Raw genomic sequence first — 24201 nt, 5'->3', positions numbered from 1 at the left:
TTGATTACAAAATCGGCTTTATTAACTGGTACACCTGATATTCTGCGCAGTGAGAAAACCTGAAGTCATTTTCAAGGTCCACCATTTTTTACTTCTTTTCAGTTGTGTCATGTTTCTAAGCTTTCTAAATCTCTGTTTTCCGGCTAATGAAAAGAAAATAGGATTCCACCGAGTCTCCTATCTACCTACTCCAGGACTTCTGTGAGGATTAAATGAGATGAGGCACGGGAAAATGCTTCACAGACATTTGTGTGTAATGTTTCCACCTGGCTATAAAGCAAGTTGGGTTTCTGGGTTGAAGAAACTTCAAGGAGGCTAGTCGCTAGGGAGAGGAAGCCAGGTGTTGCTACATGACGTCATTATCCAGCGCCCAAAGCCACTATTTCCAGGCTGGGCTGGGCTGTGGGCCGCATTTTGTGTCATAGGGTTTCGGCAGTGTTGGCTGCGATTTGGTGGGCCATTGCTCCGGGCTTGTGTCCCACTTGGGGGAAGCCGAGTGTTGTGAGTGCCATGTCCGCGGTGCCGTTTCTCTGTAAAAGGCCAATGTGCGTCATGGCAGCTCCTGCATTGAGTGTCTGCCCCCTGGTGGTCATGCACATCATAGCGACTGGTCAGATGGTTGAACACTTAGCATATTACCTTTTATATATATAGATTATAACAGGATATTGCAAAAATTTATGAAATTTTTATTAACACGTTTATTACATACCGTTATATTGGTTGGGCCACAGAAATATTTGTTGGGGGCGCATGCGGCCCACAGACTGTGAGTTTAACCTCCTTGTTCTAGACCAGCGGTTCTCAACCTGTGGGTCACAACCATTGGAAAACACATAGCATATCAGATATTTACATTACGATTCATAACAGTAGCAAAATTACAGTTATGAAGTAGCAACGAAAATAATTTTATGGTTGGGGGTCACCACAACATGAGGAACTGTATTAAAGGGTCGCGGCATTAGGAAGGTTGAGAACCACTGAGACATTAGGGAGAATAGACGCATTGTATGGTATTCAGCATCTTGACTTTTCTCTACAGGAAATTTACCCTAGTTTATTGAAGAATATTTACCGTGGCCACAAATTTCTTGGTTTATAATGAAATCTTATTAGGAACTTGGAATATAGTTAGATTTGGTGAAATAAACTTAATGGTTTAGATCAGAGGTCATCAACCGGGAGTCCGTGGACCACTGGTGGTCCGTGAGGTCCAAAAGGTTGATGACCGCTGGTTTAGATGAGTGAGTTCTTTACTGTTTAGATAGGAAATTGGTTGTCTCTTAACTTCTGGCGTGGCTGGCGGATACCCAGTGCATGTGCTGTCCCCATTCTCTCCTGTCCTCAGGCTGAGCATCCGCATTCCTCTTCATGCTGACCCCATAGGAGCCTCCGAATTGGGATTAGTGATGCTCCAGAAAGTCGTTACCAACTAGTCCAACGTGATGTGACATGAAACCTGTTTTTAAATCCTGGTGTAAGATTGAGTTCACAAGATAAAAATTACATGGACAACAACACAAATTAGAAACCAGCTTTGAATTGGTTGTCATTCACACTGCTGGAGTTTATCAATAATTAGAGGCCCGGTGCACAAAATTCTGCACTGGGGGGGGGCGGTTTTTTTCTCAACCAGGCCTGCACCCTCTTGCAGTCCAGGACCCTCGCTTCCTACCGCCTGCCTGTAGTGGAGGCAGGAGAGGCTCCCGCCACCACCGCTGTGCTCACCAGCCATGAGCCCTGCTTCTGGCTGAGTGGTGCTCCCCCGGTGGGCACGCACTGACACCAGGGGGCAGCTCCTGCATTGAACATCTGCCCCCTGGTGGTCAGTGCGCATATAGCGACTGGCTGTTCTGCCGTTCAGTCGATTTGCATATTGGGGTTTGATTATATAGGACTAGAGACCTGGTGCACGAAATTCGTGCATGGGGGGGGGTGTCCCTCAGCCTGGCCTGTGCCCTCTCACAATCTGGGACCCCTCAGGTAGGGTCCCTAGGCCTGGCTGGCGATCAAGGCCTATCGGGGCTTTCCTTTCCCCGGGTGCCTGCAGCTGGCCTTGGCCCTGCTGCTGCCACTGCTTGCCATCTGTGTGGCGCTGCCTCACCCTCCACCTGCCACTGGTTGCCTCCCTCTGCAGGCGACAGGCATGGGGTGCGATCGTTTGGCTGGCCTGGGACTCCCTCTGTGGGGTGATCGATTGTGGGGCCCCCAGATTGATTGTCCTGCAGAGGAGGCCCTGCCCACCTGCTGCAGCGCTGCCAGCCGGGTGGCCTGGGTCTCTCTTTGTGGCTGCCAGCTGGGTGGCCTGAGCCTCCCTCTTTGGGGCAATTGATCACGGAGACCCCCCATCGATCGCCCTGCAGAGAGTGGCTTGGACTTGCCTCTGTGGGGTGATCGTGGGGCAATGGCGGGGGCCTCCCCGACTAATCGCATTGCACCCGCCTTGGCTGGCCTGGTGCCAGTGTTTGTCATAGCATGGTCGTCTGGAAGGTTGTCCGGAAGGTCGTCAGATGGTCATTCTGCTGTTTGGTCATTCGGTCAATTGGCATATTATACTTTTATTATTATAGATAGTAATTGGTGATAATATCCTATCTAATAACAGATAAACATGGTAATTGACCGTACCTTTGCTATGCCTCCCATTGGCTAATCAGCGTGACATGCAAATTAACCGCCAACAAAGATGGTGGCTAATTTGCATACTGTAGGCAGGGCAGGACAGCGTAGCTGCCAGCGCGAGAGCCACCATCTAGGCCCCTGTGTGCGACCCCAGAAGCCGCCTGCCTGCTGCCAGTGATTGGATCTGATCCCGGGCCGCAGGCTGGCCCCAGAAGCCGCCCAGAAGCCGCCCAGAAGCCGGTGATCGGGGCGAGATGGGGGTCGACGCCTCTGCTTGAGGCGTCAGGCCTGGGCGAAGGCAGAGCCGGCAATTGGAGGGGTCTGGGGGTCCCCAGCCCAGGCCTGATGCCTGGGCCAGAGGCATCAGGCGTGGGTGGTGGGTGGAGCTGGTGATCGGGGGGAGATGGGAGTCCCCTGCCCAGGCCTGAAGCCTGGGCCAGAGGCGTCAGGCCCGGGTGGGGGGCGGAGCCGGCGATCAGAGGGAGATGGGGGTAAGGCCTGGGCCGGGATGGGGCTGGGGCAAGCCGGTGATTGGTGTGAATTACAGAGGAAACACCTTTTCTGACCGCTCATTGGCTAAGCTCCCTGTATGCCACTGGTAATATTCTTAGTAACTTGGGTAATAAGAATCCAAAAAGGTGATCTAGGGTTTTTCACCACACACCTGGCGAAAAAAACCAAGGTCCGCTGCTGGAGGGCTAAGAAATGTCATATCCTGCCCTAGCCGGTTTGGCTCAGTAGATAATGCCTTGGCCTGCCGATGGCAGGGTCTGGGTTCAGTTCTGACCAAGGGCATGTACCTAGGTTGCAGGCTCCTCCCTGGCCGGGGCCCAGGTCAGGGCTCATGCAGGAGGCAACCAATCAAAGTGTTCCTCTCACTTTGATGTTTCTCTCTGTCTTTCCCTTTCTCTTCCACATTCTCTAAAAATCAATGGAAACATATCCTCAGGCGAGGATAAAAAAAAATAATAATAAAGAAATTATTATTATATGAAAGACACATCTTGAAAATGCCTAAAGAAAGTTGTCATTTTTTCATGGTGAAGAGACTCGAATCCGTGTTGATGAAAAAACTTTGCTGGCTGCGGTGACTGGCAGTGGCTGCAGCAGCGCGGTGATGGGGCTGGTGCCTTCCCCTGATCAGCCCGGTCACCTCCCACAAAGGGAGGCCAGACTGCGTCTTAGGCCCTATCCCCAAGGGGAGGAGGGAGTGGGCCTAAGCCGTCACTAGGACATCCTCTGAGGGCTCCCAGTATGTGAGAGGGGGCAGGCTGGGCTGAGGGCACAAATGAGCTCACGAGAGAGGGATGGGGACCAGCCAGGCTGCGGCCCGGGAGAGGAACAAGCCGCCCACCCCGTGGTCCTGGGCGCCAGCGGCTGGGGCTGCAGCCTGGGAGAGGGACAAGCCACACGCCCTGTGGTCCTCGGCGCCAGTGGCTGCAGCCTGGGTGAAGCTGCCTGCCCATGGTGCCTTGAGGCTGCGGCTGGCCCGGGTGAAGCCAGCCCAGGTCCTGGGTGCCTGCGGCCGGCCAGAGGGAGGGAAGCCTGGAACCCGGGTGCCTGCAACCTGCTGGAGGAGGGAATCCTGGGTCCCAGGTGCGGAGCGAGGCAGAGGCGGTTAGGGGTGATCAGGCCAGCAGGGGAGCAGTTAGGGGCGATCAGGCTGGTAGGGGAGCAGTTAGGGGTGATCAGACAGGCAGGCATAGGTGGTTAGGGGTGATCAGGCAGGCAGGCAGAGGGGTTAGGGGCGATCAGGCCAGCAGGGGAGCAGTTAGGGGTAATCAGGCCGGCAGGCAGAGGTGGTTAGGGGCGATCAGGCAGGCAGGCAGGCGAGCGGTTAGGAGCCAATGGTCCCGGATTGCGAGAGGCAGTCGGACATCCCCTGAGGGGTCCCGGATTGGAAAGGGTGCAGTGCAGGCTGAGGGACCCCCCCACCCGCATACGAATTTCGTGCACCGGGCCTCTCGTTACCAATAATAGTAATGCCAGCTCCATCAGCCTAAGCCTGAGAGATCTGGCATAGGGATACAGTGGTTATCCATGGGTCAGAACATGGAATTGACAGTTCATCTCTGTTCTTTTCTTCTAAGATTCTGCTTTGTTTGCTGAACTTGGCTATTTCACAGACACCGAGGACCTGCACTTGGGCGCAGAAAATGAAGCTCCGGTAAGTACCTATGAGAGGAGAATCAGTGAAGGGTGTGAGATTTCAATTCTACCCCAATTATTGCAAGAAGGTTTCAGGATAACAGGTTTAGACTAGTTAAGTTTAAATAGCACTCAGTGTGATAGTTAGTAGCCATTTTGTAGTCAGTATATTTAGGGTTGTAGAAATTACATTGGTCTTGGTGTGAGAAGACTTGTATTCTAATTCCACATTTGGCTCAGGGGTGGGTGACCTTAGAAAGTCCCTTTGCTGCCTGCTTCTTGGTTTCTATAGGTAACTTGATGCACCAGGGAGATGGTGATGGAGCCACAGACCCAGTCAATAGAACTTACTTTTTGAAGGTTATGTATCTGTAGTGTAGAATGCTCGGACACCTGGCTGTGTCCTTACTTTTTGCCTTTGAGTGGGTGGAAGTCTATGTAAAAGCTATTGTAGTACTTTGAGTCCTCAAAAATACCTTAGATTTTCTTTCCTGGATTTGAACATTTGTGTTAGCACGCTGGCCGAGAGAACTTTTATTTATCTTTAGTGGATGTGGTGCTGTTTCAGTTGGGAAATAATTCACATGAACAGAGTAATTTTATGTACACATCAATTGGGTTGGATATTTATATACTCAGGTTGATAAGGGCTTAAAAAATAAGTGTATTTTTTAAGCCCTTATCAACCTGAGTATAAAAATATGTATTGTGCCGAAACCGGTTTAGCTCAGTGGATAGAGCGTCAGCCTGCGGACTGAAAGGTCCCAGGTTCGATTCCGGTCAAGGGCATGTACCTGGGTTGCGGGCACATTCCCAGTAGGAGATGTGCAGAAGGCAGCTGATCGATGTTTGTCTCTCATCAATGTTTCTAACTCTCTCTCTCTCTTCCTTCCTCTCTGTAAAAAATCAATAAAATATATATTTTTTAAAAAAATATATGTATTGCTTGCTCAGTGGGTTTCTCAGACATTTCTCAAAGAACTAGAGGCCTGGTGTACGAATTCGTGCACTGGTGGGGTCCAGTGGGCCTGCCCCAATGGGGGTTGGTTGGGGGCGGGGCCAGCTAGGGCGAGGGCCATGGTTGTTCCGGTTGTTCCAGTTGTTCTGCCATTCAGTCACTGGGCTTTTAATGTGTAGGATTAGTCAGCTCAGACAGCCGTAACAAAATATCATAAAATTGTGTGGCTTAAACAACAGAAATGTATTTTTCTCACAGTTCGGGAGGCTGGATTTGGGGTCAGGGTACCAGCATAGCATTGTCCCATACACCAGAAAGTGGTAGATTGATTGCCAGTCAGGGCACATGCCCAGGTTTCAGATTCAATACCCAGTCCAGTGAGTGTAGGAAACAACAGAACAATGTTTCTCTCTCCTTTCTTCTCTCTGAGAACAATTAAAATGAATGATAAATAAATAATTTCTATAAGTATGGTTTTAACAGGAAAGACATTAATGATCTATGAAGTGAAAAACTCGTTATAACACATATATACAGCATGACCCCATTTAAAAATATATTTATTGATTTTAGAGGAAGGGAGAGGGAGAGATAGATAGAAACATCAGTGATGAGAAAGAATCATTGATCAGCTGCCTCCCCCCCCCCCCCCCCCCCGAGGATTGAGCCCGAAACCTGACTGGGAATCATATTGTGACCTCCTGGTTCATAGATCAATGCTCAACCACTGAGCCCCACCAGCTGGGCCCCATTTTTATCAATACCAGGCACATGAGGTACATTGGCAAGATCTCACTCCTAGACAAAAGTCTGAAATTGCCCAAATTCCTTTGCAGCTAGGTGTCGGGATATGCATTTGTTTCTGCCGAATGGATGGGCTTGCACAGTATTTTGAAGGCAGAAGTGGGGCAGAGGCATCTTCCCACAGTTTGCTGCTGTGATCATGTTTGCAGAGATGTGGAGGTTTTCTGCAGTGGAATCCAGGCTGTGCACAGGCAGTGTGGCAGAGGCAGTGCCCAGTGACCTGTTTTGTGGGAGCTGGAGGGCACTTGTGGGGGCAGCAGTTGCCTGATCCCTGGGTCACAGCTGTGCCACAGTGTCCTAGAATTCAGCTGTGGCTGAAGGGCAGCTCCTCCTGCTGGGAGGGAGTCTTTCCTGGGGGTCCAGCCTAATACCCACTCCTCCAGCTTTCCGGTGATTTCCCAAGCACCAGCTCCCTGTGCTAAAGTCTTTCCTGCCTAAAATAGCAAAGATCTAAAAACCTTTTGGATCCTCTACTTTCAATGAAAACAGTGCTGCACAGGGGCAGGTATGAGAAGCGGGTGAGGTGTTGCGGAGGCTCCCTTGAGTCTCAGCTTCCTCTTCTGTAGAATGGAGACCAAAGATCATCTGTTCATAGTTACTGGAGACCATGGCAGCTGTGTTTCCCGAAGATGGACACAACACTTCCCATCCCTCCTGCGGCCTTGCCACTTTCCGCCACGTCCTCTCTCTTGAAGCGGGGCTGACCACTGATGCGCTGATAGACAGTACACTGGTTGCCCACAGAATTCCAAGGCTAAGGCCCAAAAGGCGTGGGGCTGCAGCCCTGCCCACTCTGCCGGGGTTTCCAGCTCCGGCCTTGCCCACGCCGCTCGGGGCTCTGGCTGGTGCGGGGCCTTGCCCTCCTGGCTCGCTTCCCCTCTGGTTGGCAGTTGGCGGCCCAGTGCTTTGCTGCACACCATGGTCCCCTGCTGGTGCTGCTGGGCCCAGCAGTGGGGGTAAGAGCCCAGGTTGGGTCTTGCACCTCCTGGCTCCTGTGTGCTGCTGCGCCCTGCACCCTACGGCCCCTATTCTTGCCACTGCTCCGACCGGACGCCTGGGTGCTGTGTGTGGCCCACGGGGACTGCTGTGGCCACCAGGAAAGCCTCCCCACCCCATCCCTGACTCCGGCGCCCTGATCCCGGGTGCCCTGATCCCAGGGAGGCAGCGGCTGCGCCTGCGCCTGCACCTGCAGCCCGGCCCGGGAGAGGGACAAGCCGCCCGCCCACCAAAGGAAAGCTCTCCCTGCACAGCTGCCCGAGACAGCACCACCAAGGTCCCCGGACTCCACATTTCTGCCAGCCAAGGTGGTTGCCGGCTGGCCCCGCCCTGACAGGGTGTGGGGGGTGACCCGGCCTGGATCAGGCTGGTTGGCCTGGATCAGGCTGGTTGGCTGCCGCAGTGCATGTCATAGCCACCGGTCGTTCTGGCCGTCCTGGTTGTTTGCTGCAATGGTCGCTGGGTTTTTGTATATATAGGTAGTTTAGCAGTTGTTTTACTATGAAGGAGAGAGAAAAAACACTTGATATATTTTATAATCTGCATGGGATTTTAATGGTTTTTATTACTTTTGTGAGACACTTAGAATGTGGTCTGTTGATTAAATTAACTTAATATTGGCTGGTTGCCTAAGTAACTGATATTCTTTTACAACCTCTGCTGCCTAAAACCATCAAGAAACAGTATACTAAATTGGAAAGATCCAGAGAAATATGGTCCCAACTTTAAAATTCACATTCCTACCTCACACAAGTCCTTCAGTTCCTTAGCTTTTCGAGTATTACATGGAGGATTGGAGTGATGGCTTCTGAGGGCCCTTTCTAGCTGTAAATTGTGTCTCGACACTCAGCCACTGGGCCACACTGGCCAGGCTGTGCCATCTTCTTGCACATGGTAGTGGGGTTTCACAGGGAAAGTCATCAAAGAGCCAGAGGACATAAGTGCCAATACGTAACTCTGTACGTAACATGTGCTGTTAAGTTTCCAACCAGATACTGTCCTTATGCTGTGAAAGGACAGTCTTTTTGGCTGGAGACAGAAAGTCTGAGGCAGGGCCTGCATGTCAGCGAGCGCTGCCTCGCTCAGGCCAGCCTTGCTGCTCGGGCGGCAGGCTTGGGAAGTGTGGGGTGCTTTGGTGCTACAAGTACAGGGCTGCCTAATTTTTTGATGTGTGGATTCAAATAAGAGAAAAAAACAAAGGAGGTTGATTTAAAAAGTGGTTCTTTCATGACCTAAGTAGTGTTTTCTTCTCATGTGAACTTGTACAGTATTTACTCACTGATAGGCAGTGTGATAAGAGAGCAGTTTCCCTTCTCCCTCTGTTACATTCTCAGTAAAAATAATCCACATGGGAGACATTTTGAAATGTTATTCTAGAAATTATTCCCAAACTACAGGGCTGGTGCACGAGATTTGTACACTGAGGGGAGGGGGAGCCCTTCAGCCTGGCCTGCGCCCTTTCACAGTCTGGGACCCCTGGGGATATCTGCCTGCCATCTTAGAGGGATTGGGCCTAAGCTGGCAGTCAGACATCCCTCTCGTAGTCTGGGGCTCTCGCAGTCCAGGACCCCCCACTCTTTACCACCTGCCTGCAGTGGAGGCGGGAGAGGCTCCCGCCAACGCTGCTGTGCTTACCAGCTGTGAGCCCGGCTTCTGGCTGAGCAGCACTCCCCCTGTGGGGGTGCACTGATGGCCAGGGGGCAGCTCCTGCATTGAGCGTCTGCCCCCTGGTGGTTAGTGCGCATCATAGCGACCGGTCATTCTGCCGTTTGGTCGATTTGCATATTACACTTTTATTATATAGGATGATTGATGCCCTAGCTTTTTGGCTCAGTGGATAGAGCGTTGGCCTGTGGACTAAAGGGTTTTGGGTTCGATTCCTGGTCAGGGCACATGCCAGGTTTGTGGGCTTGATCCCCAGTATGGGGTGTGCAGGAGGCAGGTGATCAATGATTCTCTCTCATCATCGATGTTTCTCTCCCTTCCTCTCTGAAATTAATCAATCAATCAATAAACAAATGATTGTTAATAATTACTAGGTTAATCTTTATTTTTTGCTTGAGGCTTACTTTCTCTCTAATTGCTGTTTTATTGTCTGTCACACTGAGTTACTATTGACTGCCTTTTGACCTGATTGCACTGTTTGTGTATTAATTTCACTCTGTTCTTGCCTCCTCACCCCAGACACTGTAAATAGCAGTGGCACTACTTTGGCCTCCAGCTCACAGGAGGGCTCTGAAATCATGGGGGCAGACCCATTCCTGTATATGGTCTGGGTGGGGATCCAGATGGCCTGAGTGTGCTCATCTGTAAGGAAACATTATAATCTGAATGAAAAGAGACTGAGAGTCCCTTTCAGAGGTTTGTGACCCTGACCGAAAAACTAGGTTCTGCCTTCTAGGATTAAAAAAAATTAGAAATTTGAAAAGTACAGGGCAGTCCACAAAAGAAGAAAGTGGCCTGTCCTCCTGTGGGCCCTTCCTTCGTGCATCACCACTTCATTTGGTAAATTTGAAGGTTCATGCAGAGCCCTGTGATTCCTGCTGGTCTCTGGCATGTCTGTGTTCTTTCACTGTGCATAGAGACAGTGTTGTAGGTAGGCGTTGGCTTTGAGTTGTTTTCCTTAATGGCAACGGGAAAACATATTTTATTTTGCTGGATCTCTCTTATGACAGAGACATATGTGACTCTTGTAATGGTCTGTTCCCACTAAAAAGAATGGGGCCGAGGGTCTTCCCAGCTGTTACTGCTGTGCTTCAGTACCTGCATTGGTTTCTCTGGTCTCTCCATGGTGAGGCTTCAAGGTGAACCAATCAACAGAAAATTATTCTTACTAAGTTTGGTGATAGCAGTGATTTTACTTATGGCAAATTGCAGTGATAGTTTGATTTCTAGATGTATATGTTTTATTCTTCTAATATCTTTTGCTAATATCTTCTGAAACTTACAGGAAAACAGTTTTGATAACCTTGATTTTGATTTGGATTTGATGGCGTGGGAGACAGGCATTTGGGACATCAACAACCAGTTCTGCACAGGTAATGATGTATTTCATTGGTAAAAACTTCAAATGGATTCATTTTATTTTGTAGTTTGGTAATAGTCAAAATGAGGTGGGGTTATTGGGCTACCTTGGTGGATTAAAAAATTCCAGGGATTGTATATCCTACTCCTTGTATGGCTGTGCATACATAAAATTCTTGCTATTAATGTAGATCATAATTTCATAGTTATGTTTCAGTCACATACACAAGTAAAGAATTCATATCAGAAATATTAATTTTGACATATATAATCCTATTTAATAAAAGAGAAACATGGTAATTAGCCTTACCCCCGCTACCCTTCCCATTGGCTAATCAGGGCGATATGCAAATTAACTGCCAGCCAAGATGGCGGCCAGCAGCCAGGCAGCTTGAAGCAAACATGAGGCTTGCTTGCGTCAGTGACGGAGGACTCCAACGTTCCCTGCCTGCCGTTGCCGGCCTCTGAACTTGCAGTTTGAAACATGTTACAAATATAGAAGCTAAACAAAACCCCAGAAACCTGCTTTCAGCCAGCCGGGATCTCAGAGCTGGAGTTGAAACAGTGTTTCGATTATAGAACCCAAACAAACCAGATACCTGCTTTCAGCAGCCGAGGCATAAGAGCTGGAGCAAAGCCTCAGAGCTAAAGCTGGCCCAGAATAAAAAAAAAAAAGAAAAAAAGGAGCGGTTGGGAGCTTCAGTCACCCGCCAGCCTGAAAACAGCCCTCAGCCCCTCACCAGACTGGCCAGGCACCCCAGTGGGGACCCCCACTCTGAAGGGGGTGTGACCAGCTGCAAACAGCCATCATCCTCTCATCCAGGCTGGCCAGGCACCCAAGCGGGACCCCCACCCTGATCCAGGACACCCTTCAGGGCAGACCAGCCGGCCCCCACCCGTGCACCAGGCCTCTATCCTATATAGTAAAAGGGTAATATGCCTCCCAGCACCGGGATCAGCGGAGCAGCGAGGCCTCCTGGCACCAGGATCAGCGTGATGGGGCAGCGCCCAAACCCCCTGATCGCCCTGCGGCTCTGTGTGTAACAGGGGGTGGGGCCACAACCTCCCTATCCGCCCTGCTCTGTTCATGACAGGGGAAGGCACCCAACCCCCTGATCAGCCCTGCTCTGTGCCTGATAGGGGGGAGCTCCCCAACCCCCTGATCGCCCTGTGGCTCTGTGTGTGACAGGGTGCGGTGCTCCAACCCCCTGATCGGCCCTACTCTGTGTGTGACAGGGTGCAGCGCCCCAACACCCCCCGCCCCCCATGGGCCCTGCTCTGTGTGTGACGGGGTAGAGCCATAACCTCCCCATCGGCCCTGCCCTGAGTGTGACAGTGGTGGCGCCCCAACCCCCTGATCGGCCCTGCTCTGTGGGTGATAGAGGGCGGTGCCCCAACCGCCTCCCACGGGCCCTGCTCTGTGTGTGACGGGGTAGAGCCATAACCTCCCCATCGGCCCTGCCCTGAGTGTGACAGGGTGCGGCGCCCCAACCCCCTGATCCGCCCTGCTCTGTGTGTGACGGGGCGGTGCCCCAACTCCCCTATCGGCCCTACTCTGTGAGTGACAGGGGGGAGCTCCTCAACCCCCTGATCGGCCCTGCTCTGTGCGTGACAGGGGGCAGCTCCCCAACCCCCTGATCGACCCTGCTCTGCGTGACATGGGGGAGCTCCCCAACCCCCTGATCGACCCTGCTCTGTGCGTGACAGGGTACGGAGCCCCAACCCCCCTGATGGGCCCTGCTCTGTGAGTGACAGGGGGCAGCGCCCCAACCCCCTGATTGGCCCTGCTCTGTGCATGACAGGGGGTGGCGCCGCAACCTCCCCATCGACCCTGCCTTGAGTGTGACAGGGGGCGGTGCCCCAACTCCCCAATCGGCCCTACCCTGAGCGTGACTGAGGGTGCCATTGCAACCTCCTGATCGCCCTGCTCTGTGCATGACGGGGCGGTGCCCCAACTCCCCAATCAGCCCTGCTCTGAGCCCGACCAGGGGCTGCACCTAGGGATTGGGCCTGCCCTCTGCCATCCGGGAGCAGGCCTAAGTCAGCAGGTCGTTATCTCCCGAGGGGTCCCAGACTGTGAGAGGGCACAGGCCGGGGCTGAGGGACACCCCCTCCCCCCCGAGTGCACAAATTTTTGTGCACCAGGCCTCTAGTCCTATATAATAAAAGGCGAATATGCAAATTTTCCCCTTGGGAGTTTGACCGCTCGCTATGATGTGCACTGACCACTAGGGGGCAGCGCTGAATAAAGGAAGACCCTGGCTGGCAGCCAGGGGAAGGAAGGCCCCGATCAGCCCTGATTGCTGGCCAGGCCTAGGGACCCTACCTGTGGATGAATTTCACACACCAGGCCTCTAGTATCTCTGTAAGAGATTAACCTGAGAACCAGACAGACTTAGGGAGTCAAAGGAAAAATCTTGGGGTTACCAGAACTTAGGAGCTTGGTGTAGGGCCCATGTGTGTGGCTATGTACTCTGAGGAGAGGCACTACCTGGCTGGGGAGGGGAGCTCAGGTGTGCAGGCAGGAGCTGGGGCCTGTGGCACGCTGTCACTTCAGTGAAGCTGATCAAGGATGAAAAGCCCTTTTTCCCTTCTGCCTGTCGGAACCCTTCTAGGGTCCCCACTGACAGCCCTAACGGAAGCCAGCTGGGCCTACATGAGTGATTTGCATCACAGACCACAGGAGGTGGACTTGGAGCTGGAGACAGAGGGTAGATAAGCAGCAGGCCCCCATGTAGACTGGAGTCCTCCCCTCCCCACACCTCCCTGTCCCTTCATTTTGTGTATTTGTGTATCTTGCTCAATGCCTGTCTTCCCTCAGAGCACGCGGGCTGCACAAGGCCAGTGTTCTGGTCACTATTATGTATAGATGACCCTAAAATGTAGTGGCTTAAAACCACGGCTTTCAAACCTGGGGGTCAGGAGTTTGGACAGGCGCACCAGGAAGGGCTTCTGTGGTTCTGGATAAAGTCTCAGCTCCATGGTGCGCAGGCCTCAGTGGGAAGATGTGAAGGCCAGGCAGCTTGACATCTCAGGGTTAGAAGTCTCTTAAGGTTTCTTCACTCACTTGTCAGAGGCCTCGTCTTGGAGATGAGGGCTGCCCACTAGAGTGCCTACTTGTGGCCTTTCGCTGTGGCTTGCCTTCCTCACACATGCTATCTCATGGTTGTCTGACTTCAGAGGCTCAAGTGGGAGTGCCTGGCACACGAACAGGAATTCACACAGCACTATTGCTTAAGGAGCCCTGAGCCCACCTCGGTTCAGACGGAGGGGGAGCACGCTCACTGCTAGGTGGGGAGGTGGCAGGGTTTGCGTCCGAGTACAGGTAGACTGCTTTCTCATCTCGGAGTTTCACTCGATAATAAACTTTGGTGGCCTTAGCTTCCCCAGGTTTGAATTTTAAGAGTAAACTTTACCTTCCTTCTTGTTGACTTTATTGAGTTTTTACTTTGTGTTTTTCAGTTAAAGATATTAAGGCAGAACCTCAGCCCCTTTCTCCGGCCTCCTCCAGAGGCTCAGTGTCATCTCCGCAGTCAGTGGACTCCTGGTCTTCAACTCAGCATGTTCCCGTGAGTAGCAGTCTCTTGGCTGTAGTGCTGCCTGAACAGTGGTGTACAGGGGAGGCTGTTAACATTTCATAAGTGTGCTCATCATCTCTTTTGATCCTGAGGAAACTGAGTCTTGACGAAGGGCCTTGGGATCCTGAAAGCTGAGTTTCCCTGGTTTTTCCCTGGTTCATTTGTTCATTGCACTTTCCCAGGATTCAGGATTTTTCATTTATGGTTTACTGTCTTTCCTCCCTGCCACCTTCTCTCCTGGTTGGAACAGATATTCTTTGAAGACACAAAAGACTGAGATGGTTGCTTTATTTTTTTTTTTAATTTAAAAACTAGAGGCCTGGTGCACATGGGGGAGGGTGTGTCCCTGAGCCCAGCCTGCACCCTCTCCAATCTGGGACCCCTCTCACAATCCAGGACTGCTGGCTCCCAACTGCTCGCCTGCCTGCCTGCCTGATTTTCCCTAACCACTTCTGCCTGCCAGCCTAATCACCCTTTAACCACTCCCCTGTCAGCCTGATCGACGCCTAACTGCTCCCCTGCTGGCCTGGTCACCCCTAACTGCTCTCCCCTGCCAGCCTGGTCCCCCCCAACTGCCCTCTGCAGGCCTGGTCCCCCCCAACTGCCCTCCCCTGTAGGCCTGGTCCCCCCCAACTGCCCTCTCCTGCTGGCCTGATCACCCACAACTGCCCTCCCTTGCTGGCCATCTTGTGCCGGCCATCTTGTGTTCACATGGGGGCGGCCATCATGTGTGTTGGAGTGATGGTCAATTTGCATATTACCTCTTTATTATTTAGGATATATTTTTATTGATTTCCAAGAGGAAGGGAGAAGGAGAGAAAGAAACATCAATGATGAGAGAGAATCATTGATTGACTGCCTCCTGCATGCTCCCTACTGGGTATCGAGCCCACAAACCAGGCATGTGCCCTTGACTGGAATCGAACCCGGGACCCTTCAGTCCACAGGCCGAGGCTCTATCCACTGAGCCAAACTGGCCAGGGCAAGATGGTTGCTTTTGTAACTCTTCAGCCATGAACCTGGAATGAATGGTCTTCTTAGTTTAGCAATGCCTAGCCCGTCTTTGAAATGGCCAAGGTTTTTTTCTTTAATCCTGGGGAGGATATGTTTTTATTGATTTTAGAGAGAGAGCAAGGGGCGGGGGGAAAGAAAGAGAGAGAAAGAGAGAGAGAGAGAGAAACATCCATCAGTTGCCTCCTGTACACACCCTGATCGGTGATCGAACTCGAAACCTGGATATGTGCCCTGACCGGGAATCAAATCCTTGACCTTTTGGTGTAGGGGACAATACTTCAACCTGCTGAGCCACCCAGCCAGGGCATCAGATGACTGAGATTTTTACAGAAGTCTGGCAGCTCCTTAAAAATGATTGTGCTCTCCATCCAGATAAAAGCTCTGAGGCCAGGAAAAGGAAGTACCAGAGGATTTAGGTACTTTTTGAAGTGAGGAAAAGGAAAATATAACAAGAAAAGTTCAAATGAATATTTCTGGCCATTGTATCGGGTGGCTCTGTATCTCGTCATTTATGAAACTTTGATGATTCCGGGGACTTCATGTCTCCAGGATTCATCTTCTTGGCCCTGCCAGGCCATCAGCATCTCACCTGCATCAAGTCAATAGGATTGTAACTGGTCTCTCTGCCCCCTGCTCCCCAGACCTTCATAACAGAGGAATCTTCAAAGAAATCTTTCAAAATCACACATTTGATTGTGTCAGTCCTTTGCTAAAACCTTTGTGTGACTTCTAACCCTTCTGAGGGTGAAATTCACATTCCCCATGTGCTGGGCCCTCATGCCTGGCCCGACTTCCCTCCCAGCCTTGTTTCTCACAGAGTCTCCCACCTGCACACCCTCTTGCTTAGCCCTGTGAGCGTTCCTTACGGAGAGCTGTATTTTGTTATTGTTCTTGCGGTGTCGGTAGACAGTGTTGCTTTACCTGTAGTGTCTTAGTACTTAATCTAGAAAGGTTCTGTTACATCACACCTTTGCCTAGGAGTTGTCTTGAAGTATTTCTGTTTCTGTGTGGGTCTTGCCTCTCTTTCTAAATGATTTTCTGCTCAAGGATTGTGTTCTTCTGTGTGATTTGTGTTTGATTTCGCTACAGGAGGAGCTGGATTTGTCTTCCGCCTCCCAGCTGTCTCCCCTCTCCCTCTATGGAGAAAGTGCCAATCATCCTTGCTCAGCTGAGCCACCGAAAGAAGACAAGCCCCTCCCGGGTCCCAGAAGCAAACCCGGTATTATTCCCTCTCGATGAGCTGCCGTGCTCTTGCCTGAGCTCAGGTCCCACTCGCAGAGGAACCGCGGGAGGGAGCGTGTGGTTCGTCCTGAGGACCGAGGGGGAGAGGACAGGGAAGGAGCCCTCTGAGGCAAAAGAGACTTACAGTAGCCTCAGCCCCTCACCTCCGCTTAGGGCTGGATGTGAGGGCCGTGGGGCGACATCTGTGACCTCGTTGCCTGCAGGTCATAGTCGGGGGTTTTATAAGCATCTCACAGTGCTGCACCCCTCCACCCAGAGCTGAGCTGTCCGAAAGAGGACGGCATTTCTCCACGGGATGAGCGAGCCCGGACCTCTTGGACAGCATGGCGACTGCACTTAGTGACCCTGGCTTGCCCGTTTGGAAGTTGCTGGGAGATAGACTTTAACAGTTCTCACTACAAGAAACATAACTTGTCCCTGTATGTTGGCAGATGTTACTGGACTTACTGTAATGATCACTTGGTGCTACAGATATTATATTGAATCATTATGTTGTACACTTGAAACAAATATAACGTTAAATGTCAATTATTCCTCAATGTAAGGAAGGTAGTCCTCAGATTAAGGACTTTTCTTCAGTTCATTAGGGTATGGAGTAGCTATACTTAAACTATACTTAAACTGTTACTCAGAGGTCATAAGCTCAAGATAACCCACTGTAGAGGTCAGAGTGTAGAGAAAGGTGATTTGCTTTCTTCTGAGATTTGCTTGTCTTCATATTGATTTGTGGTTTGGTTTTTCTCCAGAAAATGGACTGACTCCAAAGAAAAAACTTCAGATGAATTCCAAACCTTCAATTCAGCCCAAGCCCTTATTGCTCCCAGCAGCACCCAAGACTCAAACAAACCCCTGCGTTCCTGCGAAAGCCATCGTTATTCAGGCGCTGCCCACGCTGGTGCCAGTGGCCAAGCAGCCGGTTATCAGGATACACCCCGCACCCCCTGAAGGTACAGGTGCAGCTCGAGCTGCGTGGGACTAACTGGCAGCCACAGGCTCACACCACATGGTGTTTAACTCAGGTGGTCGCCTCCCAGCACCTGCCGTGTGTTGGGAATTGGCCTTGGTTCTAGGATGCTGCCGATGACTAACATGTGGTTCCTGTCCCAGCAGGGGAGGCGGCTGTCTAGATCAGCATATCCCCTATGTCTTTTCTCACAGTTTTCATTATGAAGGGCTTGTGGTTTATGGAGCCACTCGTAATGAAGAACAAAATCTGCGAAACTTCTTTGGTGACATTTTATCCTTAGACGTTGTGTCTGTGAACTTTTGTTTTAATGCGAGGTCAGTATTGAAACAACAGGGCGCCTCTCAGGTCTAGTGTGTGTGTTTTGGCAACAGAATCAGGCTCTTATTCTCTGAGGCGTGAGCTTGGCCTGGAGCAGCTTTGGGGGTCCTGACTTCTGTCTTCGGAGTTAAGGCTGTGTGTGTTTCTACATTTCGCCCACCAGATGGCCACACATACTGGATTCTCTAAGAACCGAGCTGAAGTCAGTATTGAAAGACGATTGAGGCTTTGGTACTGTTGAGCCTTAGGAATCATCGGCCCTTCCTGTCGCTCTGGAAGGTGACTCATCATCACCCTCATGCCCATACGTATCCACACGAGTCCAGGACACCTATGCAGGGTCTTTCTTGGGTTTAGCTGTGGACTCCCAGGAGGACGAGGTGTCAATGGGGTACGGGTTGTCAATAAACACAATGTTGCATTTGCTTTTATGGCTGCATTTCCAGCGATTGCTTATTAGCTCATTTCTTTGGACTCTGGTTTTAATGAGCGCGAGGTCAAAATTTGATTCTCTGTTCTGTTCCTCGGTCGTAGACGCGTGACATCGGTATAAAACAGAGCTAGTGAGAGGCTGGAGGGGCTCAAGCAACCCGGAAGTGCCTGCCCTCTCGGTGCAGGGTCCAAACTGCTGCCTCTTCATGTGGGAAGTGGCATTCCTGTGGGATAGGCGTTCTTGTGGTCTGAATGACGGTAAGCGTTTGTGAGCTCCGTGGCATAAAGTGCAAGATTTAGTGTATCTCCATATGTGAACCTTCATAGGGATACTGCAGCCTCCAAACCTTCCTCAGGGCCTCCAAAGGACTGTCTTCCCAAAGGCTAAGAATTTATTCATTTATTTTTATTTTTATTTTTTTGATTAATTAAATCTTTATTGTTCAGATTATTACAGTTGTTCCTCTTTTTCCCCCCCATAACTCCCCTCCATCCAGTTCCCCCCCACTGTCCTCATCCATAGGTGCATGATTGTTGTCCAGTCTCTTTCCGCATCCCCCTCACCCCTTTCCCCCCCAAGAATAGTCAGTCCACTCCCTTTCTATGCCCCTGATTCTATTATAATCACCAGTTCATTCTGTTCATCAGATTATTCACTTGATTTTCAGATTCACTTGTTGATAGATGTGTATTTGTTGTTCATAATTTGTATCTTTTCCTTTTTCTTCTTCCTCTTCTTAAATGATACCTTTCAGTGTTTCATATAATACTGGTTTGGTGGTGATGAACTCCTTTAGCTTTTTCTTATCTGTGAAGCTCTTTATCTGACCTTCAATTCTGATTGATAGCTTTGCTGGATAAAGTAATCTTGGTTGTAGGTTCTTGGCATTCATCACTTTGAATATTTCTTGCCACTCCCTTCTGGCCTGCTTAGTTTCTGTTGAGAAATCAGCTGACAGTCGTATGGGTATTCCCTTGTAGGTAACTGACTGTCTTTCTCTTGCTGCTTTTAAGATTCTCTCTTTGTCTTTTGCTCTTGGCATTTTAATGATGATGTGTCTTGGTGTGGTCCTCTTTGGATTCCTTTTGTTTGGGGTTCTCTGTGCTTCCTGGACTTGTAAGTCCATTTCTTTCACCAGGTAGGGGAAGTTTTCTGTCATTATTTCTTCAAATAGGTTTTCAATATCTTGCTCTCTCTCATCTTCTGGCACCCCTATAATTCGGATGTTGGTGCGCTTGAAGCTGCCCCAGAGGCTCCTTATACTATCTTCATATTTTTGGATTCTTTTTTCATTTTGCTTTTCCGGTTGGGTGTTTTTTGCTTCTTCGTATTTCAAATTGTTAACTTGATTCTTGCGATCCTCTAGTCTGCTGTTTGGATTCTGTATAATATTCTTTATTTCAGTCCGTGTATGCTTAATTTCTAGTTGGTCCTTTATCACAACCTCGAGGGTCTCATTAGATTTCTTGTAGGTCTCATTAAGTTTATCGGCTGTTTCTAGAAAATTCTTGAAAAACCTTAAAAGTGTGGTTTTGAACTCTATATCCAGTCGTTTGCTTTCCTCCATTTCTGTCATTTGTGTCCTTTTTCTTTGTCTCCGCATTTTTTATGCTTCCCTGTGTTGATAAAGTGGTTTTCTGTGCTAAGTGTCCTCTAGGGCCCAGTGGTTCAGCCTCCCCAATTACCTGAGGAGGACACTCTTGGCGCACCCCTTTGTGGGCTTTGTGCACAGTCTTGTTGTAGTTAAGCCTTGATTGTTGTAGGTATCACTGGGAGGAATTGACTTCCAGGCCAGCTGGCTATGAGAATCAGCTGTGTCTGCAGTGGGAGAACTTCTGTGTTGGAGACGCACCTCCGGGGCAAGACTTGCTTCAATGGGGCTTTGGTGCTCACTGAGTCTGCCCCCTGAGTGTGTCCTTTATGGTTCCATGGAGCTGCAAACTGGATGGTCCCACTCTGACCTCTGGGTGGCTCCTGGCTCCTGGATCTCTAGGGAGGTGCTAATCTAGCCTCTGCCTTAAGCTATCCAGCAAAAGCCTCCCTGCAGAGCTTGGGCAGGGCGGGTCCCACGGGATCAACAGGGTGGGGCTAGCAGTTATGGCAGCTCTCAGAGGCTCTGCTTCTAAGTGTCTGGGCAATTGCTGCATGCCCCTCTGAGAGAAAGCTGCCCTAGAGTTCCGACCGATGCCAGACAGTCCCTCTTCTCCCGTATGAGTCTGGGTCCCCAGAGACTCGCCTGGAACTGGAGCTCAGAGCCTGAGACTCCCTCCCAATTGAAAACGACAATTGTGCCCTCAGCTGCCAGCCCTCTCCGCATGCACCTCCGCACCTTAGTGTTTTACGTCCGCACTGCGCCTCCTCTGAGTCTTGGTATGCTTTTCTCTTTCCTTCTAGTTGTAGAACTTCCACTCAGCCAGTCTTCTGTGGTTCTGGATGATGTCCGTTCATCTTTTAGTTGTATTTTTGAAGTGGTTGTTCGAGGCAGCAAACTCCGGTGTTTACCTATGCCGCCATCTTGGTTTCTCCCCCCCAAAGGCTAAGAATTTAAACTTGTGAAGAACCTCTTTGTAGTCCATAAGCAGTTAGAGCACATATAAAAAGTAAAAGTCTAACATGACCAGGGTTTAGTGTATAAAGCAAGGGCTAGTCTAAGGGCTTGTTCTTCGTAGACCATTGGCTGTTTAAAGGTAGGAGGTCTTACCTGTAGCAAGAAGACACTGTGTTCTTTTCCGGACTGTGTTTCAGTGTCAGAAACTGGAGTCCTGCATCCCTAGAACTCCAGAGCTTTCCCAGGTTCTGCAGGTGGTGCTTGTTCTGGGGGCATGTGCTGATCGGGCCCTTGTCTGCTCTCCCAGTGGGTCCAGAGAGGCGTCATTGTCATGCACAGATTGCAGTGTCTGCCTCCCATTTATTCGGGAATGGAGAGGGAGGAAGAGGGGATACAGGAGAAGTGTTTCATGGTGATGATGTGAGCTTCTGTGATCAACATCTTACCATTGGACACAGGAAGGAGTTCTTGGAAGATCAAGTTGGGATTCTCCAGTCTGGCATGTAAGGCCCGTCCTGGTTTGGCCCCGTTTAATTTTCGCTTTTTGTATTATAGCAGCCTCCTCTTCTACAAACCCTCTTCTACCCAACCCATCTGGCCATTGTCCCTAAATTGTTTTTCCCAGTTTCTTGGCTCATACCATTCTCTCTGCCTTGAACAGCTTTTGCCACTTCCACCCCTAAGTCCTCTGCGTCCATTAAGGTTGTGTGAGCTCTGTGGGTGAGAGGTGCCGGAGACCTGGATTTTCCTTGGACGTGGCGAGGGGGGTGGAATCCCAGAGCTTGGGAATTGGACAATGTGGAAGGGAACAGGAACAGAGAGGACGGTGTCCTGTCATGGGCTTTCTCGGTAGAAGATTTTGCGGACCATTGGGATGGGGTAGAGGTGGGTACCTGCTCAGGTCACTCTGCTGGCGACAGGCAGCATCAGCCTGGAGCTTGGTGGCTGGCTCAGAGTCCGGGCCTTCAGCAAGGCTCTGCATTGCCTCTGGGAGGATGCTGAGCTGTGGCCACTGCGCTCAGGAGGTGGGAGTTAGCAAGTTTATGTAAACAATCAAATAACAGCAACTGTGAGAACTAGTGGATGATGATACATGCAGTGCCCTGTGGAAGCTCTTCTCTAGGTGGATGTTCATAAAAATAATGGCTGACGCTTAGGTTTCCAGTCTGTGCCAGACACTGATCTGAGTGCTTAAGTGTGTTCGCTTATTGACTCCTTCTATCCCAGTGATGGCGAACCTTTTGAGTTCGGCGTGTCAGCATTTTGAAAAACCCTAACTTAACTCTGGTGCCTTGTCACATATAGAAATTTTTTTCTATTTGCAACCATAGTAAAACAAAGACTTGTATTTTTGATATTTATTTTATATATTTAAATGCCATTTAACAAAGAAAAATCAACCAAAAAAAATGAGTTCACGTGTCACCTCTGACACACGTGTCATGGGTTCGCCATCACTGTTCTATCCCCTCTGAGGAGAGTGCTGTTGTCCTGTCCCTGTACAGCTGGAAAGTCAGGGCAGAGCGTTTACCCAGAGTCACATGGCGATGCTAGGTGTGCGGTGCATGTTTCCTACATCGTTTGAAATCTTTGCAGACAGTTGGAAAGGAGGAACTGCCACCGAGCAGAGTCACGCCTAGCGGCGTCCAATCGAGGGGACTTGCAGGTAACCCCTGAGGGGAAGTTGAGCTGCCAAAGGGGATGACCAGCCTGGGGTACGTCCGCCTTAGGAACAGTGGTGACTAACTTCAGCTGCTACCTCTTTAGGCCCCAAATAGCAGTGTGGATCTGGTGAGCATGTCTGTGACTAGTGAGCTACCATGAGAGTTTTTAGTGTTTTCTGAAACCCACTGTATAGAAATGTAGTTGTTTCTCCCCATTCTGTCTTGATCCTTGACTTAGATGCTGGCTGATTTGAGGGTAGCTGGGCACTGTGGTTAAAGGGCCTGATGTGCACTGTGGAGAAAAGGAGGCAGTGAGGCTGGCAGGACTCGGAGCCATGTGGCCCCAGACCTGGAGGGGCTGCCTGGCCGGCCCCTGGCTGCAGCTGTCAGCAAGGAGACAGTGATAGCTCCACAGAGAGGACGGTGTGGCTGCTTTTCTGCATGCGTTTAAAGCAGTGGTTCTCAACCTTCCTAATGCCGCGACCCTTTAACACAGCTCCTCATGTTGTGGTGACCCCCAGTTTCATTGTTACAAATTGAACATAATTAAAGCACAGTGATTAATCACAAAAACAATATGTAATTATATATGTGTTTTCTGATGGTCTTACGCGACCCCAAAGGGGTCGCGACCCACAGGTTGAGAACCGTTGGTTTAGAGAACTAGGACAAGCCCTACCCCTGTGAGTGAGCCGAAGGAGGGCCTGTCTGAAAGGACTGTGTTCTCCATGGTGACCACGCCCTGAGTTTTTGGGGTCTTTTCAGTGTAAGTTTTAAACCGAGAAGACTCAGCATGTGCTCCTGACATGCCCTTGTGGAAGGACTGGTGAGAGTCCGTGGTCTCCCCGTAGACCGGGACCCTGGGGCGGCAGGAGGAGCGAAGTCGAGGCGGCCACCGCGTGCTCAGCCTGCGCTGGGATGCAGGCGGCACTCTGTCTCCCGAGTCTCCGTGCCGCTGGCTTCAGGTTTGTGGCTGCCCTTCCGGTTAATGAGCTGAGACCCATTTAAACTCGCTGCTAAGTTCTTACTGGGCTTTCCTCATCACGCATTTGCCAATCCAAAGAAATGGAAAGGACAGTCGCGACCGTGGGGCCGTACTGTGGGGGATGTGGTGTCTGTGATGGGAGGCAGGGCGGCTGGGTTCCGGGCGGGGCCCGTGTGACGCTGCCTTGTGATGAGCATGACTCTTCATCCTGCCAGATTGACTAATTTCTTAGGAAGTGTTATTAAAAGGCCTAACACTTGGTCATATGCTATTTTATTTATTAATTATCCTTATTTGCGTATTTGGCCTAATTGTATTTATGTCAGCTTATGAGTCATTTCCTTGTTTTATGTTTTTATTTCATAAAAGAAGCTATTCCAGGGGAAAATAAGATAAAAATCTTTAGTGATCATTTATGCTTAAGTAAATTATACATATTACAAATGTTAGAAATTATTCTTAGATGTGTTTTACTAATTTATCTGGGACAAAATGCTATTAAATCCTGCTACTTTTAGCATGCTTTCTGAGGCCGTCTGAAACTATGCTTTGTATAGAAGTGATTTTCTTTCTTTAAGCAAAGACAGATGTTCTTAACAACCAGGTGTTCTGAAGCATGGCGCAGATTTTTAGTTTTCCTCATTGGAAATGTGGTGCTGACTTTTGCAGGCTCCTGTTACACTGTCTGACAGGGTAACGCTTCCCCTTAAAGGCAATTAGACATGCACCTGACATTTTGGTTGCCGGTTGCTGCAGGGCCTTTATTTTGCTAGGTGGGCGCCAGCAGCTGCGGCTGTTAGGCGAGGCCTGAGCACCTGATAAATGGGCCGGCTCGGAAAGAAGCGCCAGCAGCCAGGGAAGCTGTACGAGCCATGTTAGGTGCTGCAAGTCCTCTTT

At 50.2% G+C, this 24201-nt stretch overlaps 1 protein-coding gene across 2 annotated transcripts in view; it reads left to right on the top strand.

Annotated features, from left to right (window-relative positions):
• ATF6 (activating transcription factor 6) overlaps positions 1 to 24201 on the top strand; it is a 137244-nt gene that overhangs the window by 9563 nt on the left and 103480 nt on the right. For both annotated transcript variants that reach the window (XM_081112587.1, XM_081112586.1), the window contains exons 3-7: positions 4716 to 4792; positions 10482 to 10569; positions 14018 to 14124; positions 16237 to 16366; positions 17136 to 17336. In XM_081112587.1, coding sequence (XP_080968713.1) covers positions 4716 to 4792; positions 10482 to 10569; positions 14018 to 14124; positions 16237 to 16366; positions 17136 to 17336 — 603 coding nt within the window. The remainder of the gene's footprint in view (positions 1 to 4715; positions 4793 to 10481; positions 10570 to 14017; positions 14125 to 16236; positions 16367 to 17135; positions 17337 to 24201) is intronic.

This window comes from Myotis nattereri (genome assembly GCF_964212035.1).
Source record: "Myotis nattereri genome assembly, chromosome: 18".
Classification (NCBI taxonomy): Eukaryota; Metazoa; Chordata; class Mammalia; order Chiroptera; family Vespertilionidae; genus Myotis; species Myotis nattereri.
This window is presented reverse-complemented; position numbering and strand designations above follow the sequence as displayed.